General features: G+C 38.5%; 2 protein-coding genes across 5 annotated transcripts in view; one reads left to right on the top strand and one right to left on the bottom strand.

Moving 5' to 3' along the window:
- Positions 1–743: 743 nt before the first annotated feature.
- LOC103134982 (BMP-2-inducible protein kinase-like) lies at positions 744–11,521 on the top strand. Its single transcript, XM_007547511.2, has 5 exons — positions 744–755; positions 808–1,010; positions 1,932–2,113; positions 2,822–2,926; positions 9,938–11,521. Exons 1-5 carry the CDS (start codon positions 744–746, stop codon positions 11,254–11,256), a joined length of 1,821 nt encoding a protein of 606 aa, XP_007547573.1. The 3' UTR covers positions 11,257–11,521.
- Positions 11,522–12,931: 1,410 nt separating this feature from the next.
- The window catches only part of paqr3a (progestin and adipoQ receptor family member IIIa), a 22,302-nt gene continuing 11,854 nt past the window's right edge, over positions 12,932–23,379 (bottom strand). For 3 of the 4 annotated variants that reach the window (XM_016669156.1, XM_007547392.2, XM_007547394.2), the window contains 7 exons: positions 20,366–20,597; positions 20,107–20,269; positions 18,914–19,069; positions 15,683–15,880; positions 15,507–15,597; positions 14,600–14,772; positions 12,932–13,636 (listed from right to left, as the gene is read on the bottom strand). In XM_016669156.1, coding sequence (XP_016524642.1) covers positions 14,630–14,772; positions 15,507–15,597; positions 15,683–15,880; positions 18,914–19,069; positions 20,107–20,269; positions 20,366–20,559 — 945 coding nt within the window. In that variant the 5' untranslated portion in view covers positions 20,560–20,597 and the 3' untranslated portion in view covers positions 12,932–13,636; positions 14,600–14,629. Of the gene's footprint in view, positions 13,637–14,599; positions 14,773–15,506; positions 15,598–15,682; positions 15,881–18,913; positions 19,070–20,106; positions 20,270–20,365; positions 20,598–22,111; positions 22,299–23,379 lie in introns of those variants that run through there. The other variant, XM_007547393.2, reaches the window with a different exon arrangement.

The following is a 23,379-nucleotide window of genomic DNA, read 5'->3' as shown; positions in this document are numbered from 1 at the left end:
TCATCATGCAAAAGTAATCACACATACATTACATTTTGGTTTTATTCATAACCTGTGTTGTTGCTGTGTTTCCCTGGCCTGTCTGCTGTGTTCCTGGGTCTTCAGGATGCCGTTTGTTTTCTAAGTAACTTTTGAGGCCATAAACAGAGCAGCTGGATTTATAAGATAAAATTTCACACAACTGGATTCCGTATTAACTGGGGCTGAAACGATTAATTGTGATTAATTGATTATCAAAATAACCATCAAATAATTTAGTAATCAAATAATTAACTGGAGTATACAAACTAAAATTATCTTTATTAATTAATAACTGATGTTTAGCAGTAATTGCTGGACTTTTCACAAATTGATCTGAGTTTTTTTGCCTTTGCTTCAAATGAAGTGTTCATGTTGCTTAATAAAATGTTTTTCTTATTTAAAAAAGGAATTGAATTGTTTGTTTTCATCTTGTCTTTTTGTAGTATTGTTTAATAGTTGGTTAAATCAGAAATTAGCAGAATGTGCCTTTTTTTTTATCCGATTAATCGATAGAGTAATCGTTAGTCGCAGGCCTAACGTCAGAGTTGAATATAAAAAGCAACAGCAAGAATATTTCAGGATCTTCCCTGCATGTTGAGCTCTGATTGTTTCAGTTTCTGTTTTCTGCTCTTTGACTTTCATTCCTCCATCCCTCCCTCCCACCATGTCCCCCAGCTTCCCAGAACTGGTTTCTAACAACATTTCATCATCATTTTTGCACCATGAAGTCAATGGTCCGTCCTTCATTCCCGTCCCCCTCTTCTCCCTCTCTTCCTTCCCTAACAGCTGCACCAGTACCAGCAGGCTTTTGTCCAGCAGCAGCAGCAGCATCATCATCAGCAGCAGCATCATCCCGCTCAGCAGCCTCTTCCCTATCTGTCTTCCCCTCTTGAGTTCCAGATCCCTCTGGGTTCTTATAGTGCTGCCACGCCCACAGCTGGACCCATCGCTGGACCATCACCTGTGGAAACCTCCTACACTAACCCCAGGTAACACATTTTCGCTTTGCCCACAGTAACATTCAAGCAATTTTAAGGTAATTTTTCAAACTTTTCCAGAACTTTGGAGATAAAACAACAGTTTCACTATTATGTGTTCATGTTACTCTACAGCTGTTGCAAGGTGAACAAAATCAGGGATTCCCAAACTTTTAACCCTTTAACCTCTGGCTTGGAACTTCCTTTGTTGAAAATGCTGCAAAATATGTAAAGAAACCCACTTTGAAAAACACTGAACTAAAATATAACAAACTTTTAGGTTTTCAAATGTCTGCCTCTCACCTTGTACATCTGACTGGTCAAAAAGCAACAAAAACAAATGGTTTCATTTCTGTATGAAGTCATTGTAGTTGCTTCATTTTGGTACTGCAAAGTAATGTAAGAAAGTGCAATCCAATGTTTGATTAAAAACCTAAATTTGGAAAGTGTTATTTACATTTGGAACCAGATATTTTCATACATGTAATAAAAACATTTTTTTTTCTGTGAAGTTAAATCAAACTAAACTTATGCTTTAGGTTAGCTAGAATCACGAAAATATATCTACTTGCTAAAAGCCAGAAAACTTCACTGTTTTTTTTTTTTTTAGGTATTTTTGTGAAACTTTCTTTGTATTTCATGTTTAGGTACTTAATTTGAGCAGAACTTAATTTGGTGTTGGCACAATTTTCTTCAGTTGTTTCTATGTGATTAATATTTATTATTCCTAATTTCTCAAAGACCTATGAATCTGTGTAAGTGAGATAAAAGGTAAGCTTACACTTTAGACATTATGTATTCAAATTGGGTGATTTTTTTTTTTTAATCTTTATTTTTGTGGTGCAGGAAAAGTTTGAAAACTATCTTGAAAATGTTTGAAAAGTGTTTGGGAAGAGCAGGATCCCTGAGGCTCATGTTTTCCTCTCTGCGCAGCAGAAACCCCCTGCTGGCCACAGATGGCATCACGCCGACTTCCCAGAGCAGCAGCAGCAGCAGCAGCAGCAGCGTCAGCCACCCGCCCGACATGTCGGGCTGGAACCCGTTCGGAGAAGACAACTTCTCCAAGCTGACCGAGGAGGAGCTGATCGACCGAGAGTTCGACATGCTCAGAGCAAGCAAGTCAACCTTTCTCTCCTTCCTCAGAGTTTGAACCAAAGTTTGAAACTCTGAAATTTCTAGTTTTGGTTTTCTATTTTTTTTTTCACACTTGAAACCACATACTGTTATGCATTTAATAAAAAGACACACATTTACAAAATTAATTTACGCTTAATTTTAGTGTAAATTAACTTCACACAATGAAGTTAATTTACACTATTTTTTTGTCAGAATCACTAAAATTATTTCTATTTGGTTAAAAAAAAAAACTATTGAAACTCAGAAATTTCAATGTTTTTTTTATTTATAGAAAATGTATAAGTTTTCTTACAAATGTTTTACTTTTTGAACTCAAACATTTTGGTCTCAAAATTAATTTTTTTTTTCAAAAAATATTCAACAATTAAAGCTCAGAAATGTGCTCGTTTTTTTTCCTAGAAAATTTCTGAGGTTAATCACAAAATTTGAGTTTTTCTAGCAATTTATTGACTTTTCAAGCTCAAGTTTTTTTTTTTTCTAGAAAAGTTTTAAGAATAATCTAAAAATTTCAGTCTTTTTTTTTGGTGTGGAAATGAACTTCATTTTTTTAATCTACCCTAATTTTTTGTTGTATTTAAAAAACATTAAATTTAACTTAAGACTTTCTGTAGATGTGCTGAAATGATCTCAAGAAGCCGTCTTTTGTTCCCGTTTGTAACTGGGACGATGTGCTGATGTCCAAACAGAGAAGCCAGAAGAGCGAACGGTCGGCGTGGAAACGGACCCGGCGCCGGCTGCAGCTCTTCTGCCGGAGGATCTGTTCGGCTCGGTCCCCTTCGTGGCCAACGCAGGCAAGTCTTAGAGGAGTCTCTGCCCCGCCGGCCCGGTACTGTGGAGCCACCTGAGCCTCCAGGCGGGAACCCACAATAAACCAAGTTCCACTGGTGCAGACGCAACCAGGAAGTGTGTTGCTGCTCCCGCTTTAACCAGCTGGAAAATTAAAGGCAGCCATGTTCTTCAAACATACTCAACACTGGGCTCATTTATCACTAGTTACCACTATTCTGCTCTAACAGACATTTATGCAACATGCTGAACTCTGCTCTGCAGGAAGCTAACGGTACCGATGTGTGGGAGGAGCTTCGAGTCTCTGCGTTGACGCATTAGCGCTAAAAGCAATACGAACACCTAACAGGGCTGCTACTGCAAGGGCTGAATGATTCTCATCAGAAAGAAACGCCAACTAGTTCAAAATGTAAAAAAATAATTCATCTCACTGCAGATTTCTGTTTTTTTCCCCGTTTCTCGTCATGGTGCTCATGTTACAGAATCAGATATTTAGAGCATCCCTGGAGTTACGTACCTGATGACCTCAGTAAAATATGTATTACTACTTTATTGATTATTTAGCTGATTTCTAAAGTGTGTCAAAGTCCAGGGTTGGTTTTTGTTTCGCTTTTTGTTTTCGTCAGTGACTACAGGTACATCTCAGTAAATTAGAATATCATTAAAAATGGATTTTGTTTTAATAATTCGATTCAGGAAGTAAAACAAAGTGATTAAAACTAAAGCTGTAGCTTCTTATGGGAAGCCTCCCGAGTCCATTCACCAAGCAGTTGGTTGGGGCTCCTTTGGCTTGAATAACTGCATCAGTGCGGCGTGCCATGGTTGGAGATCAGCTCGTGGTTCTGCTGAGGCGTTTGGGAAGTCCAAGTTTAACAGCAGCTTTCAGCTTGTCTATGTTGTGCACTGCAGTTTTTCCTTCCAACTTACTTTCCATTAACACTCTTGGATACAGCATTCAGTTTCTTTAAGACTTTTTTCTTTTGCGAAAATCCTTTTTTTTTCTTGTACTTTTTGTTAAACTGTGGAATAAGTGGTTAGAATCTGTTTACATTTTTTGAATTGAATGTTTTTTGATGATCTTCTAATTCGAGGTGCACCTGTAGGAACCCGGTTCTGTTCGCGGTACTGAGCCCGCCTCACAGAAAACGTTTTGTTTACATCGTCGCCCATCGACACTGCAGACATTAGAAACCTGGAGCCAGATGTTCTGATCCGCTCTGGTCCAGGCTGACGCGCTCGCTAAGTGTCAAGTAATCAACGGCAGCAATAAGCTTCTGTGCCTCCTTTTCCTTCCTGCTTCTCGATGTGAACTGGTTCTGTAGCTCAGTAGAAAAGCTGTGGAGTAAACGTAACTATAAGCTGTGTTTTTATATTTTCTGGAAAGAGTGAAGGTATTTTGTTTTCGGTTCAGTTGCAGCAGAACGAGGCAAGACAGAGATGCAATATAACCCTGTGAGCACTTGAATGTCAGCAGGAATGATTTTGTCGTTTCTTTGTGAGCTGAAGTTTCTGTTTCAGAAAAATAATAATAATAAAAAACTATGGCAGAGAATTAGGGCCAAGCAGAAATATATGGTGTTAATTTCTAACCAAAAAATCAAGAAAAGTATAGAAAAAAATTTAATTTGCAAAAAGAAATCCTTTTTTTATGTAAAGTATAAATTTGCAATATTACATTTAAAAAATGGTGAAATATTCTCTAAAATTTTAAACATTGCATAAAAAATTAAGTAGATGAAAATAGATTTTCTGAGATTATAAAGTCAGATATTTCTCAAAAAAAGGTAGGAAATTTTCTGAGACCGAAGCAAAACGTTGAGTTTTACGTCTGAACCTGTTGTAAAGTGTGAATGTCAGATCCGGTCTCTGACATCAGAACGGGTTCTCCCGGGTCCAGACTCGCCTGAACGCTTCGATCATGATCCAGAAATCACGGCTGAGACGGTGAAGAAGATTCAAGATGGCCGCTGCGAGTCTGGACCCCGGAGCCGATCTGAGCTTTTGGCTTTTTTTGTCACAAATGTCTGACTTTATAATGTCACAGATTGTTTATTATTCTAAGATTAGAGAACATGTTGATGTTTTAGAAGTGGAAATGTACTCCTGTGTTTCCACATCTACAGTGGCCCTGATGCTCTGTGGTAAAAATCTGCATCAAAGAAACAAAATCAACCAAACAAAAAAAGACCAAACAGATTTTATTCCGGTTTCATTCCTTCAGGCTGGCATGAAAAAAATTTGCTCCAAATTTTTGATCAGCCTTGCAGCTTCCTGTCTCTGTGCCATCACACTTTTCAGGTTTTCCTCCTTCATGCTCTGTTTTTCTTTGCAAGCATTGCAAACGCCGCTTCCTGCTTCAGGCTGGCTTCTCTACGTTTGGGGTCAGAAACCTTCAGTTTGGGAGACTTTATTTGCTCGTTTTAGTCGAGGCTCATCTTCAAAGAGCAGAGCTGAAGCCAGTCGGTTTATTTTTGCATTAATGATTCAACATGCAGGTTTCCTGCACATCATTAAAGCTTTTTCCAAATTTAGATTAGTTTGGAAAAACAAACATAACGTTGGAGAAACGGGTTAATGCGAGGTTAAACTCCTACCTGCTAATTTCATTTTTTGAGTTTATTTTCAAGACATTCATCTTTAAGATGCCAGGTATGCACTGAAAACACTAAATATTACCAAGCATTTTTGGTCTAGTTTATAGTGCAAATGTCTTATTAAACTTCAAATAAGACAAAACTAACTTTCAAATAACTTTTCAGCAAGATATAAGAGCTGGATTTGAGTCAACAATTGATGAATGTTGATGAAGTTCTGGTTCCACATGCAGATTATTTCACTCAAGACATTTTTCCAGTGTTTTAAGTGAAATAATCTGCTGATGACATCATAACACGTTTTAAATATAAGTGTTAAAGAATTAGTTACTTAAAACCAGCTCCTATTTATTGCTGAAAAGTTACTTAAGTTAGTTTTGTCTTATTTCTAGTGAACTAGAACCTGGACCAAAAATACTTGGCAACATTTAGTTTGAAAAGTTTTTTACATCTGGAGGTAAAGAGAAAAGCAAACGGTTATTCAAAGAAAACAAACTTTGTAGCTCAAACATCGATACTTTATTCAGGTGTGACTCTAGATTTAAATTTCTAATATTTCTCGACTTTTTCAGTTCGACATCATGATTTATGATGTCATAAAATGCATTTATATTTTTGTGTTGCATTTGAAATTTCATTATTCTGTTGACCAAAAGTGATCAGAAAACTCTCCAGCTCCCTGACAAAAAGCCTCAGCTCATCGTTTCTCTTGTAGATTCGGATAAAAACGACGATTTGATGAAACTTTCGACCCTTTCTTGGTTGTTTTCTGTTTGTGGCACTTTGCTGTCTGGCTGCGAACGCTTCCTTTCAGTTTCTGGGCTGCATGTCTGTGTGCCGCCGCCGCTCAGTGACTTCCTCCTCCATCTCCGTCGTCCATTTTTTTTTGTTTATTTTTTAGCTGAAGGTAAGTTCACGTTCCCGCTCACATCCTGAACGGCTTCAGTTCACTTCAGTTTGTTTTTCGCTCTTTTCGTTCTTCATTCAGTGAGACAGCCATACTCAGAAACATCTTGTTCATGTGTTTTTGGTGGATGGAGCCAAAAATTTAAACATAAAAAAGGGACAAAGAGCCATGAGCTGCACTTTACAGCAGAACCAGATTATTGTCCCAGTTGGATATCTGAATATAATGTTACATGTTTACATTTCTGTATTTTTGTTGATCTCAGTATGTGTAATCGTTTTTTTTTTCCCCCACCCTGCAGAGGAGTTGAACGTTTTTGGTTTTTACCCGACGTGAGCGGCTCCCCGTCACTAACATGTCTTATTCCTTGTTTTCTGCCCTGTAACATTCTGTGAGTGTGAATGTATTTCTTTATAGAATGTTCCTGACAAATAAAAAAGAGCATTTCAAATCAAATTTCACTTTTGGTTGTTTCTTTAAGTCTCTCCACCAAGAACAAGATGTTCCTGATGTGGCTGTCTCAGTTTGAGCTCCGAGACCCAACACAAACTGGTTCTGGTTCTGGTTCTGGCCTGATGAATGGCAAATGTAGCTTATTTCCAAAGTTTGGAAAATTAAAATGATGGTTTCCTCATTACAACTTGACCTTTTTTATCCCAAGAGTTGAGTTCTTCGTAGGGCTGGTTGATAATTTGATCTTATCGAGTATTCACATTTTTTTTGGTTTTTGAAGATTTAATTTTTGGAAAATTAGGATTTTTTTTTCACCTGTACCGTTTGTGTTTCCATAGATCAGCACAGGCGGCCATCTTGTTTGACAAGCATATTTTACAGCTTCTGCTTATTTAAAAAGGAATTTTTCTTTGCATCTTTATTGCACTTCTAATGAAAATAGGAAGCTAAACTGATTTTTATAAAAAATAAAAAAATCAGCAGAAGGTGCCGATTTAAAAAAAAAAAAAAATCAAATTGTCAACTAAATTGATCTTTACAGGCTTAATGGGAAAACGAAATAAAAATCGTAAAATATCTAACATTGGACTAAAAATAAATGGAAATTTTTTAGCAAATTGAGTCATTAAAAGTATGAAATAAAATGTTTAGATCATATTTTTGAATAATAAGCACAGGAAGTGTGTTTTTGAACAGCTTTTGGAGAAGGTAGGTCGGCAAAGTGGGTCCTCGAGATGAAATGACGTCAGATAATTTTGTTAAAACCACATTAGCAGACAAGTTTGGTGTTCCTGGAAGTTGGATATTTTCGATAAATTACAGGAAATGACTCATTAAAAGGCTGAAATTTTGTGTAAACCTAATATAATGTCTTTAAAATAAAACCCAAACTTTAAGAAATGCAACAGTTTTCATGAAAGACTCTTAACAGCGCTTAGGCTGGGATCTAATCCAACCTAAGGGTCAAGATTATAACCAGTTATTTGTAGTTTCTGAAATTTCTTTTAAAACTTAATCAGGAAAAAATATTTTATTTATAAACGATACAGAAAGGCTTGCAAATGATAAATCTTAGATTCCAGTCTGTTTCCATACTTTTTTTTTTCTGACTGAATAAAAACCTCGCTAATCAGTAAATAACTGTTCATAAAAGGGAAACAATCAAATTAAAACCATTTACAGTTGTAAAAACCTCCGGTGGGTAATTAAGTTTGACGCAACAAGTTTTAACCAGGAATAATTTATTACAACGGGACATATTTTTATAGGTTACAGTGTCTGTTGCGCCAAAGAGAACAATCCCATTTCCACCATGTGTTGGTTTCTTGTGAAGAATCTACGTGGCTCGTAATCCCGCATCTTATTCCCAGTCCAGATGAAGACAATCTGACGTCCCTGAGCGATTAAAGATGTTTTCGGAGGTGAACCTGATTAAAGTTATAATCTGTGGCCGGTGCAGTGAGCTGAACAGATGCACGGCTCTAACTAATGTCCCGGACCCGGTGGATGGCGGCGCCGCCTCGCTTCCTGCTTTTGGCGGATCCGCGGCCTCGTTCTGCCAGTTTGGAAAAGGTTTGAGTTTGTTCGTGTTCGCAGCAGGGGGTTCCTCTGATTTAGAGCTTCGTCTAATCAGGAACAATAATTTGGCTTCTTCATTGTGGCACCATTTACTTTCAGCACAATTGGAGGCTCTCCACTCGCTAATTAGGCTAATTTTTTTAGTTGCCATTATGCAAATGTTTTGGACATAAAATCACAGAGGTTCTTTTTTTTTGTTTGTTCCGTCGGATGCAGAATTTTCTTTTCTTTTTTTGCTTCAGGTTTTCTGACTTAAAGCTTCAATCTTTTCTGGGAGATTTGATCTGAGAAGTAATTTTGTGGATCTTGGAAGAGGCTCAGCATCTTATTCCTGCGGCTCCTTAAGCCCGTTCATCTCACTGCGCCGTCCGAAGTCACAGCAGCTTTTCCACCATATTGCTGCTCTGCTGCTTCAATGAGAGACAAACTGTCGGCATTTGTCGGATAATCATTTCAAAGTCATTTCAGTAACACTGCGTGTTAAGGAGGTCGAGTGGGTTTTGTAGGAAAATGAAAAGATTTCTGAGGTTGGAGTATTTCAAGAGTTAGTTTTGATGAAAATGACTTGAAAATGTAAGTATGTTTGAATGTAAAAATGAACATAGAGTTCCATATGCAAACTATTGGAAAGTTTAGTGGAAGGAAAAAGTGTGGTAGGAAAATGGTGCATAGATGCTTCACCTGGACAATGGAGAGAAAGAACCAGGACTCCAAAGTCCTGATCTCGGGTGAAAGTAAAGTTTGCATTTCATTTGAAAATCAATTCAATCGGTGATGATTTGGGTGCCAGATCATCTGCTGGTATTGGTCAACTGAGTTTTCTTAAGTTCTCGCTCTACGCAGCTAGTGCAGTTCGCTTCGTCACTGCACTCTGTCAGACAATCCAAACCCTTTCATAAAACTGTTCCCCTCCTCACCTGTGGTGGCGCTGCATCAAGAACAATTTAAGAAAAAGACACAAAAACCTTTGAAGAAGATACTGAGTGAAAGAAAACCACCCAAGCTGAAAATTTAACAAATGTTGCGATCTTGGTCTCCCATCAAATTTAATCTAAACACACTAAATATTTTTGCTAGATGGTTTGTTGCCTTCAGAAATCCCAGTTGACCACCCCAAGCGAACCGGACTTTCAAAGCAAACCAACTCTAGTCAATTAAAGTGAACTAAACTTGACTGGTGTGAATGAACCCTAAGAGTCCTTCATTTTTGTTTGTCCTGAAAGCTTTAATGAGATGCTGGTTTCATTTCCAGCAGGACTTGGTACTGACCCACACTGCCAAAGGTACCAATACCTGTATCAATCCAACACCTTAAATGTCAAGAAAATGAGACGTTCTAGACAAGCTTAAGCAACTTCATCATTTTGATCACTAAAAAAAAGTACTTTTCAATTACTTTCACATTTATTAAGATTTTTAAATCTCTGCAGGGTTTGAGATGAAGATGAAACATTTTTACGTGTAATTTTCTGATTTCTGCGCAGGAACTGGTGTGATGCAGAGTGAGCCGCCTGTTGACGAGCTTCCTGCCAACGTCCAGGCCCCCGTCGAGAATCCTCAGCCGGTCAAGGAGCCAAAATCGGGAAAGAAGAGCAGCTGCAAACTCGCCGATGAGTCCGACAGCGACTTCGAGTCCGACCCCCCTTCTCCAAAAAGCAGTGAAGATGAAGAGCAGGAGGAAGAGGAGGCCTTGAACAGCGAGCACGGTGACGACACCGAGCCGGAGAATCTGGGTCAGAGGCCTCTACTGATGGACTCCGAGGAAGAGGAAGATGAGGATAAACATAGCTCAGATTCGGACTGTGATGTCAGCAAGGTCAAAGGCCGCTCAAAGAAACCAGCCGCCGCTAAAGTAGCCAATCCCACCGCTTCCAGGAGTCCTGGAGGGCGGTCTAAGCAGAGTCTCATCACCCCTACAGTGTCTTCTGGTGGAGCGGAAGGTGTGGACGTGTTCGGCGCCGTTCCGTTCGTTGGCGGAGCTTCGCCCGTCGGGCCCACAGAGGGCAACGATATCTTCACCAAAGCGCCTTTCCGGCAGGTCAGCCAGGAGGAGCCGGCTGCTGATGAGTTTGATGTTTTCACCAAAGCCCCGTTCAGCCGGAACGTGTCGAAGTCCGGAAGGAGCGTCAGCCAGACGCCGCCCCTTTCCCCGGAAGGCACCGACATCTTCGGCTTCTCTCCGTTCCAGCCGGGCCATACCGAGCCTCCGCCTACCTCCCGGAGCGCCGAAGACATCTTCCAGTCGCCGTTCGAGGAGCCGTTGAGTCTCCAGCAGAGGCAGAAGCAGCGCAGCCTCCAGAAGTTGTCTTCCCGACAGAGAAAAACCAAGCAGGAGACGACGGCGGGGGGCAGCAACGGCAAGCGGCACCACGGTACCCCAACCGGAGGACGCAAAACCAACAAGCCGAGCTACCGCACTCCAGAGAAGGTCCGCAGGCACAAGAAGGTGGGCCGCCGAGATTCCCAGAGCAGCAACGAGTTCCTGAGCACCTCCGACTCCAAGGAGAACATCAGCGTGGACATCAGCATGGCCGAAGGGAAGGACACCATGGCGCCTCTTCCGGTGGACGACGTTCTTCTAGACCCGTTCGGGGCCAAACCCTTCCACCCTCAGTACCCGGGCCTTGGCGACGGTAAACCCGACATGAGCACCGCCAACGGGGGAAGGATCATAGATGATTTCGGGGCGGTTCCCTTCACGGAACTGGTGATCCACAGCGGGCCGCAGCAGCCGGTGGTGGCGCCTTCACAGCCGCTGGACCTGGACCCTTTTGGAGCGGCGCCGTTCCCCTCCAAGCAGTAACTCAACATGTCTTCCGCCAGTAGCCATTAACCCACAGCTGTTTATTTTTTTTTGGTTTGGGATCATTTCTAATCAGCCTGAATCCTGTGGAGTGTTTCTCTTTGCGCCTGCCTTCTATGCTGCATCGCAACGCTTTTAGGAACTGAGAGTTTGTACTGTGATTTAAAGTCAATACTTGACTTTCTCGTCTGCCTTGTGATAAGTTTTAGCACCAGAAGCCTTACCTGAGCTGGGCCCGACCCGCGCACAGTACCTCGGTAAAAAACCCGCATCGTTTGACATAATTTGGGAGCAGCGTTTAACCACTCTGTCCTTTTTAGGTTTTTAATCTATGCATACTTTCCCTGCAGCCAGTGTGGGAGTGGGTGCATTTCACTAGAAGGGAACTTTTTTATTTTATTGTACTTTACTAAAGAAAAAAAAATTACCTTTTTTTCGTTTTTAGGCTCTTAACTGTTCTTTGTAGCAGAAAAACCTCTGCTCAATTATTGGTTATTTTCTTTTTTTATTTTTATTATGAACTCAAAATAAAAACACAAAGATGCAGCCAGTCACTTGTGGAGGATTTGGTACCTGTGGAGCATTTCTGACATCTGACAAGGTTGTTGGATTTTATTGAACAGTTTATTAGACAAACGTGAAGCGTATTGTATTAAACAGCCTTAAAAACAAACGTAGCTACACAGCTTCTCTTTTAATAACCAAAGTGGGAAAAAAGAAGTCTTATTTACAAGTCGCAGATATAAAAGACAAATGTACAAACAGTACAGTTTAAGTCCATTAATAATTTAAAAACAGTATCAAATGTCATTCCAAAATGAGTCCACTGCCATTTAACTTAATCGCTATTAAATCACTAAGACTTTTAAAATTGTAAGGGAAAATATTTACTAAAAAAGCTGCATGAATGAGTGTAGTGACTTATTCTCCTTTTTAGCGCTTCAAGTAATTAACCTCTTCCTCCAAATTTGAGTGAGATTCCCATTTATTTAAAGCTCAGGGTAAATTGTACAAAATGCAGTGCAGATAAATGTCTGAAGACGTAAATATAGACACCAAACATCTTGTCCCGCCTCCATCACCAAAGGTTTTCATTATAATCTCTAAACCGATAATGTTTCTGTTTTGGGTGAAACTATAATGGTGCAAACGTAAATACTGCAAACTTGTGTTACAAAACTGAAGTCCCCCGGACCACTAGGGGGAGACGAACAAATGGTCTTGGACCAAATGCAGAGTAAAGTCGGGATGTGCAGAAAAGAAAAGGTGTGCTACACTTTTTGAAAAATGCAGTCTTTTGCAATATTATTGAACATCAGGGTTTGTAAAAATCACCTACTACATACTCCACCTAGTGGTCTGGAGCACTTTTGTTTTTATGGAGAAAGTTTACAGCTTTTTTTTAATGAGTTTTCCCATTTTGTTTCCATTTCCTGTAGTTGGAACAGTTTTCATTTGCATTTATTTAGTGGATTTAAAGGTTTTTGCTTCTATTGTATGTGTAACAGCCAATGTCTCGTGCGTTTGCACTCTTCTGCCATTGTAGAAAACCCTAAAAACAGCCGTTTGTAAGCCTCTGAAGATCTGATGGTTTATTTTAAGGCTAAGAACTGATTTATAATTAGACTAATATAGTGTTTTTATATTTTTGCTGAGGTCAAATTTGAAGTCTAAATATAATCAAATGTTTTTAATAGATAAAACATTCATGTAATGTACATAAAAGCTGGTTTAACATGTAGGTGCTGGATTTTGGAATGAAGTCATTTAAAATACTAAAACAGTAAAACATTGCACATCACCCTAAGGGAGCTAGAACATCATATTTTACAGTATTACATCTGAAAACACTGATTTTTTTTTTCTCTCTTGTCCGCTCCTAAAACATCCTCACATATGAACCAAATACAGAATTGTAGCAATGAATATAAAAGGACAGAGAATGTAGTTTTAATACTGCCACTTAAATCACTGTTGTGTCTCACTAGTGACCTCTAGAGGCAGAGCTGCTCGTTACGCCCTGCTAAAATGAGTTTAAGAACATTGACTGATTCCCAAATAAAACATAAAAATCTGATTAACAACAGTTCTGAAAGAAGCTGCTGAACAACAAGTCTTTGGGGTTTTAATTGCTTTAACATGCTCACTTTTTGCTTCTTGATATTGTTAAAAACATATCAAAAAATCTGCAGTTTTAAGTTTCCCCATCCAGAAACATTTGATGCTACATCATTTACAGGCACTTGGAGAACCAGGAGCTTCCTGTTAATTTGTTCCTGTTGGTGGTGATGCGTTCATGTCACCTCGCTTCCTGTGCTGCAGCGCCGCTGATCATCCTGCTCCAAATCACAGGTAAAAGCCATCGGGTCAAAGGTCATTCCTAGCGGTCGAAAAAAACGAGGGAACTTAAATCAGATCTTGGAAGCTGCAACATTTATTTTTGTGTCTTCTGAACAGATTTAAGGATTAAAATATAAAATATATATCAAGATCTGCTAAGAACTGATAAAAAATTAATTTCAAGCCAGAAGATTTAGCTAGAACTCTGAAATAACGGTGTTTATTTTATTTAAAGAACAACAAACTAAAATCAAAATAATCTTAAAATCGGCTTAGAGGGATATTTTAGATTATCTTAAATCAAAACTAATCTGACTTGTAACTTTATTAGAGGGATGAACATTGTTTCTATAATTTAGATTAATCTAAATATTTAAAGCACAAAAGCAAGAAACAAACGGGCTGTAAGAAATATGGAGGTTTCTAGAGAAAAGGATCTGACGACCAACTTGTTTCAGGAAATTGTGATGAATAAAAAAAATAAAGAATAAATTATGGATAAATATATAATTTACTTTCCTCTTTCAAGTGTTTGGCTCCATTAAAACATTTCCTACGCCAACATCCACATCTCTCCTTTGCTGGACAATTTTTAATAAAGTATAAATAAAACTGTTCAAAGTAGATTTGAGTCAGATTTCTTCTGCAGGCGTCAGGATTTAAATATGGAGAATAAAAAACATGTTGGAAAGTCAGGAGAAAAAATAATGTTTTAAGCATAAAGTCTAGTCTAAAAATTAGATGCATTACAAAAATATAATAAAATAAATAAAGCTAAAAAACAAATATACAGGAAAAATTTATGAAGGTGTAACTGGATGGATAATAGACGGGTGAATAATGATAATTATTTTATAAAATGGAGAAAGTTTGACTAAATTCAAACTTATTTTCTCCTTTAACATCAGAACTTTTTTCTCACATTAAAACTTTAATTCTGACCAAATTTTGCTCCATTTAAACTTTTAGAAAACATTCCTTCCAGGACTTCATGTCGTCTTACGTTCAGGAACTCGGCGTGTCGCGCTGTGAACTAAGTGTGCTGAGGAGCGGCGGGACACGGCTGACTGTGTCTGTACGCCATGATGAAACCCGACGACTGGTGCCACCAGTAGAACATCAGAACCAGCAGCAGGTGCCACACCTGGTGGCTGGAGCCCAGGTAGTTCAGCTGACCTGAGGGGGAATAAAACAAAGTGATTTAAGTGCATATTAATACAGGATCCGCTTTTTTTCTTCTGTTTCCTCGCAATACAAATTTAAAATTGCACACATCAACACGTTTAATAGACAAAAAGCTTCTACATTATTAAGTCTTTGGTGCAGAAACTGGTTTAAAATCGATTTGTGATCTGTTAGAGGTGGGACTGCACAGGAAAATGGCTCTTCATTCAGACAACGAACATAAAAAAAATCAAAACTCAGATGGCTAATATCTCATTAAACATTAAAGTAACTCAAAAAAGTCCAAATAGTTTGGATGCATTTCTTTCTTTCCTTCTTTTGGAAAGTTTCTGTTTATGCTTAAGGAATGGAAGAAAAGATGAAAAGTCCATGTTTAATCTGTTTTGTTTTTTCATTTTAAATACAAGTTTGTGGTTCATTTGTATCCTAAAGAAAATGATATAAAAAACCTCCAGATATCTCTTTAGTGTGACTAACATACATGGAACAAAAGGTACAAAAACATTATACTGTAACTAGTCAGTGATAGCAGCATCTTGAATACTTAAAGTATAGTGTGACATAATTAGGGTTGCACCGACTGCAGATTTCTGGCCAATCACCGATTACTGATCTGTAAAAAGCCCGACCAGCTGATTCCGGTTTTTCTGCCTGAAATGTTGCTAAATTGCACCGATAAATCGGTGCATCCCTACAGGTGATGTGAAACCACCGAGTGGACTCACCTGGGAAATATCGCTCTGGAACCCTAGAAACATAGAAAATAAGCGCCAACGCCGCGATGAAGTACATCCCAAGGATCCGTGGAACAAAAGCCTGAAGAGGAGAAACAAAAACAAAAGTCAACAATGACCACGTCTGAGCAGAAAGAGTCGGTGAAAACCAGAAGAGTTTGTTGGACCTGGACGAGCTGAGAGGAGAATCCCCCGGTGATCCAGATCCAGTGGAGCGTCGGGATGAGGCCGTATCCGGCCACGGAGCAGAAGATGAGCGAGCGCAGCTGCTTCCACTGCTTACTGAGGTAGAGAGGATGGATCTGGGCGAAGAAGACGGCCAGGATCATGGCCAGAACCGTCACCAGGTAAACCTGCCGCCAGTACTGGAACCAACACCACAGAGACCCGTCAGACCCAAAAAAATAAAAACCAGACAACAACTACTGAGAGGAATTCATTTCCTTTGAATGTTTCCAACTGTAGACCTGAATGTTGGTGTTTATCCAAGGAGGTGATTCGGATTTTTGATTCAGGGGTTTTGGAGCAGACAAGCATGCACCAGTGGCAGGAAAGTACGGGATGCAGTTACAGTCAAAAATGAACATAAATAATTTGGGTTATTTAGACTGTCAGAATGAAAAAATGGGGGGTAAATTTTCTCTCTTTAATTATTTTGTATTTTAAGCTAAATATTTAGCTTCACACTAAATATTTAGCTAAATAACTAGCGTAGCAGTAAACTAAATACTTCATTACCTAGCTAAATATTTAGCTCCAAGCTAATTAATTCATTAATAAGCTAAATGTTTAGCTTCAGACTAGATATTTAGCTCTGCGTTAAATAATTAGTCAGCAAGCTAATTATTTAGTTAGCAAACATAATAGTTATTACTATTATATAACAAACTATTCCACTTGAGGAGAATTGAGTAAAACATATTTGCAGACAAGAGTGTTTTCATCTTAAATGCAAAATGTATATATATTTATGCACAGTTTTGGATTAATTAATTACAGCCTGTAATTAATCTGTAATTAATGCTGTTCTTTCAGCAAATGCCCTTTATAGGCTGGATACTCCAGTTAACGATTAATCGATTACTCAATTAGTTGACGATTAATCAATACCTGATTAATCACGATTAATCAGGTATTGATTAATCGTGATTAATATTAAAATGTTTTAGAAACTGCTGAAGACTCCATGATCATCCCAGAGGATTCCTCTATTCTCAGCAGAATAAAGTGTTTTATACATTTATTAATGACTCAGATCTTTATGAGTAAAACAAGCAGATAAAGAGAATCGGAGAATGAAAACTAAGCGTCGTTTGTCTTTCATCTTGGCTCAGTTTCTTCCTTGCATGTGTTAAGAAATCTCTCCCACTGTTTGAGCCGTTATCACAGATCTGCGGCGAACCTGTCCCCGGATCTGCGCTTGGTATTTAAACTTCTATAAGTAGCTGCTGAAAAGTCTGGACAGCCTCGTCTCCGTCCCTTCTGTCCGCCTGTGTGGATGCAGGCCTCCGTCCAGTCACACGTCCTCGTGCGACGAGTCCTGCTGAATTTCACAGTGAATAAATTTGCACCCGGAACAAGGCCCCCGGCTCGGCCGCAGCCAAATTCTTCTCTTCTTTTTTTCTCCTCCTCCTCCTCATCATCACAGATCTCCAAATCTGTGTCCCTCAAAAGACTCGGACGAGACAAGAGTTTGACTGGCTAAATATAAAAATCTGTTTTTCTTCAGGGACTTGGCTTGCCACTGGAGTGGAGCCACCCAGAAGCGAAGCCTCCATCTTGGCGTGGACGGAGGAGGAGGCGGTGGCGGGACGAGGGGCTCCTTTTTTGCCGCCGAGGCTCCTGGACTTGCAAGCGTCATATGGTGAGGAACAGGAGTGACGGACCGCTCCGTGAACGCCGCCATCTGGTTTGGTCTGGAGCAGATTTCAGCCCAGTTCTGGGGGCAAAATAACCCGGCGCTTCCAATATGCGGGGGAAAGCGAGCGTCCCGGAGCGGAGCCAAACGTTTCAGGGATAAAAAAAACATAAAAAATAAAATAAAACGGCGGCGGTGGTGATGATGATGGTGGGCGGCTGGAATGAGGAGCTTGTGTCATCAGAGGCTGTTTTCCAACCGGATGAGAGCGGCGAAGGTGTTGTGTTGCTTATTCACTGGGAACAATGAGTCAAAGAGCGGAGCCAGGCTGAGGCGCTCGCTTTATTCAATTACTGCTCCTCAGGCCGCCGCCGTGATGCAACAATCCACAGTAAAGAATTAATCAAATGCTCCTTTTATAGTCTGATTGTTTCAGTTTAAGCTTAAAACAGGCCAGGAGAAGGTAGTTTCACCAAACAGCTGCTTTAAATCCATTTAATGCAGAAATAAAATTAGATCTTCTTCCACATCAGATTTAACTTTAATAATTTCTTTTCTATTAAAAAAGTACAAATGACAAAAAATAATTTCACAACGTGGCTTTTATTTCAATCCTTCCATCTGTGGGTATTAGGGCCAGGCTATGAGAATTTTAGTTTGATTAGAGGAATAAAGTTGTAATTTTAGCAGAAAAGTGTATCCTTGTAACTGTGATTCTTGTGATGTGATTCGCTTCACTGATGCAGATTTCTTTCTTACTTCCAAATGATATTTTCAGCCATTATTTATGTTCAGATTTGCTGCATCTGCCTCTTTTGGCGCAGAATTAAGATGCATGTCTCACATCAGCAACGGAAAAGTTGAATTAAAAGCAACAGTTCAAACTGTAAACGCTTTAATAATTGGATATATGTCCGACATGTGTGGCATAAATCTGATTTTATTTATTTTATTTCCTTTATTTAACCAGGTAAACCCAGTTGAGATCCAGATCTCATTTTCAAGAGGGACCTGGGTAAAGGTCCCTCTTGAAAATGAATTCTGATTATTTTGGGGTGAAAAGAACAGAATTGAACCGATCTTAAAATTACTGAATACATTCCTTAATCATTTTGAAGCCTTTACTTCTATTAATCAGAGAAATATTACAAAAACATCATCTGGTCTTGTGTTTTCTATAAACACTGAAGCTGCACCGATCCGAATTTCCCCCCACTTTGGATCCCAATATCTGAGGTTTAGCATCGGCCGACACCGATCTGATCCAGAAAACGGCGCTGAATTGATTTAAAACGTTTTTGTTTTTAAGCACAAACATAAAGGCCCAGAATTACAAATTTATTTGATAACTCTGCACCAGCACAGCTCACTTAAATAAATAGCTTCACTAGCTTTGTCAAACATGTAAAAACAACTTTTATTCAAGTATGCTTCGTATGTAAACAAATGTGGAAAATGCCAATGAAAAACTAAATGACAAAAAAATTCAACTGTCATACCACAGAGCCAAACACCACAAATCAATCAGGAATGAACTTACGTTGTTACAGTAGAAAGTGTAAAACACTCCTGGAACGTAGCATCCCAGAATGCCAATGGAAACGCCGGCGTAGTCCAGCGCCATCCAGCGGCGGCTGGTCTTCTCCGAGCGGTGGCAGCAGAACAGGTGGTAACCCACGGAGCAGAGCATGCACAGCTGAGGGTTGAACGCAGCGACACGCTCCATCAGGAATTAAAGACACATTTCATTATCCAGACCAGATTCAGGCAGATTTCAGGACTGGGATTCAGTTTAATTTGCTAAGAACATCCAGCAGAACTTTGCACTGATGCCGGTCCGTAATCGCTCAGATTAAGGCGACAGCATTGCAGTGAATGATATTTGGCTCATCCTGAATCATCATATTGTGAAAACTGAGCAGGAAAATATCAAGAGGAGGTTTAATATTTTCTACCTGTTTTTGAAAATGCAACCAGAAACGATTCAGCAGACATGAAGAGGAAAATCAAAGCTGCTTCTGTCAGTTCTGTGCATGTTAAACTCAGAATATGTGACAGATTTCAATCATTTCAGATGATCAGTTGATTGGAGAATCACTATTAATAATCCTGATCAAAATCATCCATTTGTTTTCCTTTGATTTGGCTCCACTGGTTCATCAACAAATCAAAAATGGCTGACATTTTCATTTTTATGATTTACTCTTTTTGTTTTCACTTTTTTAGGCTTAGTAATGCATTTAGATTCCTTCTACTGATGTAGATCGACCGGTTAATTGACAGTTTTGACATCACACAACTGAATCATTAGCTGTGCTACCATTACAAATGTGCGCAAAACGTTATGGAAATACAAACTCACACTTGTGTTTTCATTAAATAAGGAACAAACATGAATAAGTTTGTTCAAGTCATTAAAAACCATCACCCTCCTACCACTTCCTATTGTCTTCTTTGTCATTTCTGCCAGTAGTAACATTTGTTTGTTGATCATGTGACTCGTGAAAAAAGTGTTTCAGTTTTGCAAAATATACAATTTATTTTAAACATCACCTCATGCAAGCACAAAAACTTTCTAAATTGATACGTTTCAATTAAGCCAAGTTATTTTTAAAATTCAAATTTGTGCAATTTTACAGTGAATGGAAACGTAGTCATTGGTGAAGGAGGCAAAATATTTCACTTTAACAATCCAGAAGTTCTTTTAACAGAAGGATCTGATTGGCATCCCACCTGGAAGCAGAACAGCCCGATGGAGTAGATGACGTAATCCTCCCTGGAGGCATGGATGGAGGGCAGCACCGACGCCATGTTGTACACGCCGACGCAGAAGAAGAGCAGGAAGCCCAACAGATGGCTCCAGATATTCACCGTCTCATTGGATAGGATGAAGAGGCTGCACACAAACCATTGCTCCATTGTTGTTTTCCAAGTTTAAAGCACCATTAAGTATTTTATCCTGGTTTACGCCAAACTTTGAGCAACGCCTCACCTCTTGATGCACAGCCTGGATGGCAGGTAGGCTCTGTATCCGTCTGTGATGTATGGATTTTCTCTCAGGAAAACCGGGATCTGTTCGTACGTGTATAGCCTGATGCCTCTGGGCACCAGCACAGGCCAGTACTGGTAACCTCCCAGCTCGATGTAATGTGCAGTTTGGGCATTTTTCTGGGGCTTCTGGGACATTGCAGAGCCAGGCGAGCCAGTTTTAAACTGGCTTGAAGCTGAAAGTTAAAAAAAAAGAAAAAAAGAAAGCCAAAAATATTGACATTAAAGTTAAAACAGATGTCAATTTTAAGCAAAATGACTCATTGAACTGCCAAGATAGGACAATATGCTGCTGATGCCATTATTTACATGATCTGTTTGTCCAGCTGAGCACTCATTGAGACCACAATGGTCCATAGTATCTTTCATAAAGGAATTATTTATTTCCATCAGATTGGCACAATATTACCAGACTTTTTGGAATGCAACATTCAGTCAGGATGCTTGCCAGATAGTGAAAAACAACCCTAAAAAAACTCAGCTGCGTGGATCTATTTTTACACTTATCCGATATCTGAGGTTCAGTATCGATCAATAACAATATAGAAAAACAGCTCTGAACTGACTTATTTGACACTCTGCACCAGTAAAGTACACTTAAATAAACAAATAGCTTCACAAAATTGGTCAAACATGTAAAAATAAAATGCAACAAACCTTTTAAATTGTTTAGAAGGTGTGATTAAGAGTTCTAGATATAATGTAAAATCGATAATAAAACAATGATCTATGAGTGGTCAAATAGTTATTAGCTGAATTAATAAGAAACCAGGTCTTTCTAATGAGGGCGAGTTGTTTTTCAGCGCAGTGTCTGCATAGTTTCGAATGAAATTAAGTAATATCTAGTCATTTAGGCTTCAAATGCATGACAGTTTCAAATGTGGAAAATATAGATGCTTTACATGCTTCAAGCAAACGTACTTTAATTTTGCAGCACTATTGTGACACAACATTTCTGATTTTTTAGACATTCCTATCAAAGATCGCCATTGGTCCCACAGACACATTTTAAGACCAGAGAGGATAAATCCTTAAGAGCTGCTTTGCCTCATTCTTTGTGCTGTGTTGACTCTATTGATTCTTCTAAAGAAGGAGCTGAAGACTCGTTTATTCTGACCTTTAACTAGTTTTATGCTGTATGATATTACATGTACTGTGTTTTTATTTTAGGTTTCATCTTACAAAAATGAGTTTACGTAGTAATTGCACATATTTAGTCAAAAGACACGTTGGATGTGTACTAGCTAAAATCTACTGGAAAATATTTTGGATTTAGCTGATACAAGGTGTGTGTTTTTATGGCGTTTTTAAAGACCCAACTATAATTGTATGATTTAGCTTTAATCACATTTTCTTTACCCATACTTTTATGGGCAAAGAAAATAAGTTTATAAATGTTATATATCCTACTGCTCGTCTGAATACGAGGGATTACGTAAAAGCCAACCTCTGTGCTTCTTAACGATTACAAAGTTTCAGCACAATTTTATAAGCCGAATGTTTAAGGATCAAATAAGCTAAGAGTAAATTCAATTTGAGTCTTACAATGTAAAATGTAGCTATTTTAACCAAATTTATCTAAAATAGGTGGGATTTTCCAAGAGGTTCGTTGTCTAGCGGCTAACAAGAGCTAACTAGGCTAGTTAGCATTTTGCTTTGTTTATAGTTCATAACTAAAAAATAAACTTACCTTTTAACTTGGTGTATTTGTAGTTTGAGCCATTTTGCGGCTTAAAATACGAACTACGCATTTGTACAGATTTATGAGCATTAAATTAAACATATAAAAAAAGAGTATATAAAATTATTCACATCTTCACTTAACTAAGACGCCATCAGAATTAAAGGACCCGCTCAGCTTGTCCAAATACTGCCTGAATTAAAAACATGATCGAAACATCGACCATGCCTGATCTCATTTGCAACTGAAGGAAAAAAAAGGTTTTGCCTGAAGACAAAACCTTACAATTTCCAAGAAGAATAAGAGCCCGGATATTTTAGATAAAATGAAATTCTAAAGAACAATGATACACACTGTTAATCTTTTTCTTTTTTAAATAAAACCTACACTAGATTCAATAAAAGTAAAATTTTATTCATAAAGTCCTTCATATACTATTAAATACAACTCGCAGTCTATGCAAATGTAACTTTTATGTACTTAAAAAATGACTTAAGAAAAATGTAGACACATACAGTACCTTACAAAAGCATTACTGACGGGCAACCCTTTGTCACATTTTGTCACGATTACAAACTTACATTTTATGAAATTTTGTGACACCCCAATAAGGTTAAAAATAAAAATTTTGTGGTTTTTACAAAACAAAGTGTTATTTGCACACATAAAATGCATATTTACGTTCAACCATGAATTAGTATTTTGTACAACATTTTGCTACAGTTTGTTGGACTTCATTTCCACATTGTTGTCCTGCTGACAGATAAACATTAAAGTGTTTTTTATAGCTTCCACTAAATATTTTTTAACATTTAAAACTGCTTCTTTGCCAAGTTATCAACACTTAGCAAAGAAGCTAAGCTAATTGAGTTTATAAACACTTATGTCCAATTGGATCACATCATTCAACTCTTGGAAACCCCATACATTAAATGGGATGTATTAGCTTTAATACATCCCATTTATTAACTGCAAAATTCATATTTTGCACGTTTTTGTACTTCCATTTGGGTCTCAATTACTATGCCAAGCACTTAAAAAAAAGCAATAAGCAAACAACCAGCCGTGTTTCTGTCAATATTCTAAGTAAATATTTTATGGTGTCCTTTTAGCTGTTTCAAAAACAGCAGGCACTGCCCTAGCCTTTTATTGAGCAATCCAAGCTGAGCTCTAGCATGTTTGGTCAGCTGTTTTTACCACTCAATGTGTTGTACAATGGCATATTAGGGACATTGTGGATATTAAAAAAGGCACATTTCTGGCAAAGAAATCCTCAG

This window comes from Poecilia formosa, unplaced genomic scaffold, assembly GCF_000485575.1.
Source record: "Poecilia formosa unplaced genomic scaffold, Poecilia_formosa-5.1.2 Scaffold20, whole genome shotgun sequence".
NCBI classification, from domain to species: domain Eukaryota; kingdom Metazoa; phylum Chordata; class Actinopteri; order Cyprinodontiformes; family Poeciliidae; genus Poecilia; species Poecilia formosa.
The sequence above is the reverse complement of the archived record's forward strand: the minus strand, read 5'-3'. Positions and strand labels throughout refer to the sequence as shown.

Coding starts and splice junctions, on each gene's coding strand:
- LOC103134982 (XM_007547511.2), top strand. Junction 1,011..1,931: donor ACCTCCTACACTAACCCCAG/GTAACACATTTT, acceptor CTCTCTGCGCAG/CAGAAACCCCCTGCTGGCCA. Junction 2,927..9,937: donor CCCCTTCGTGGCCAACGCAG/GCAAGTCTTAGA, acceptor ATTTCTGCGCAG/GAACTGGTGTGATGCAGAGT.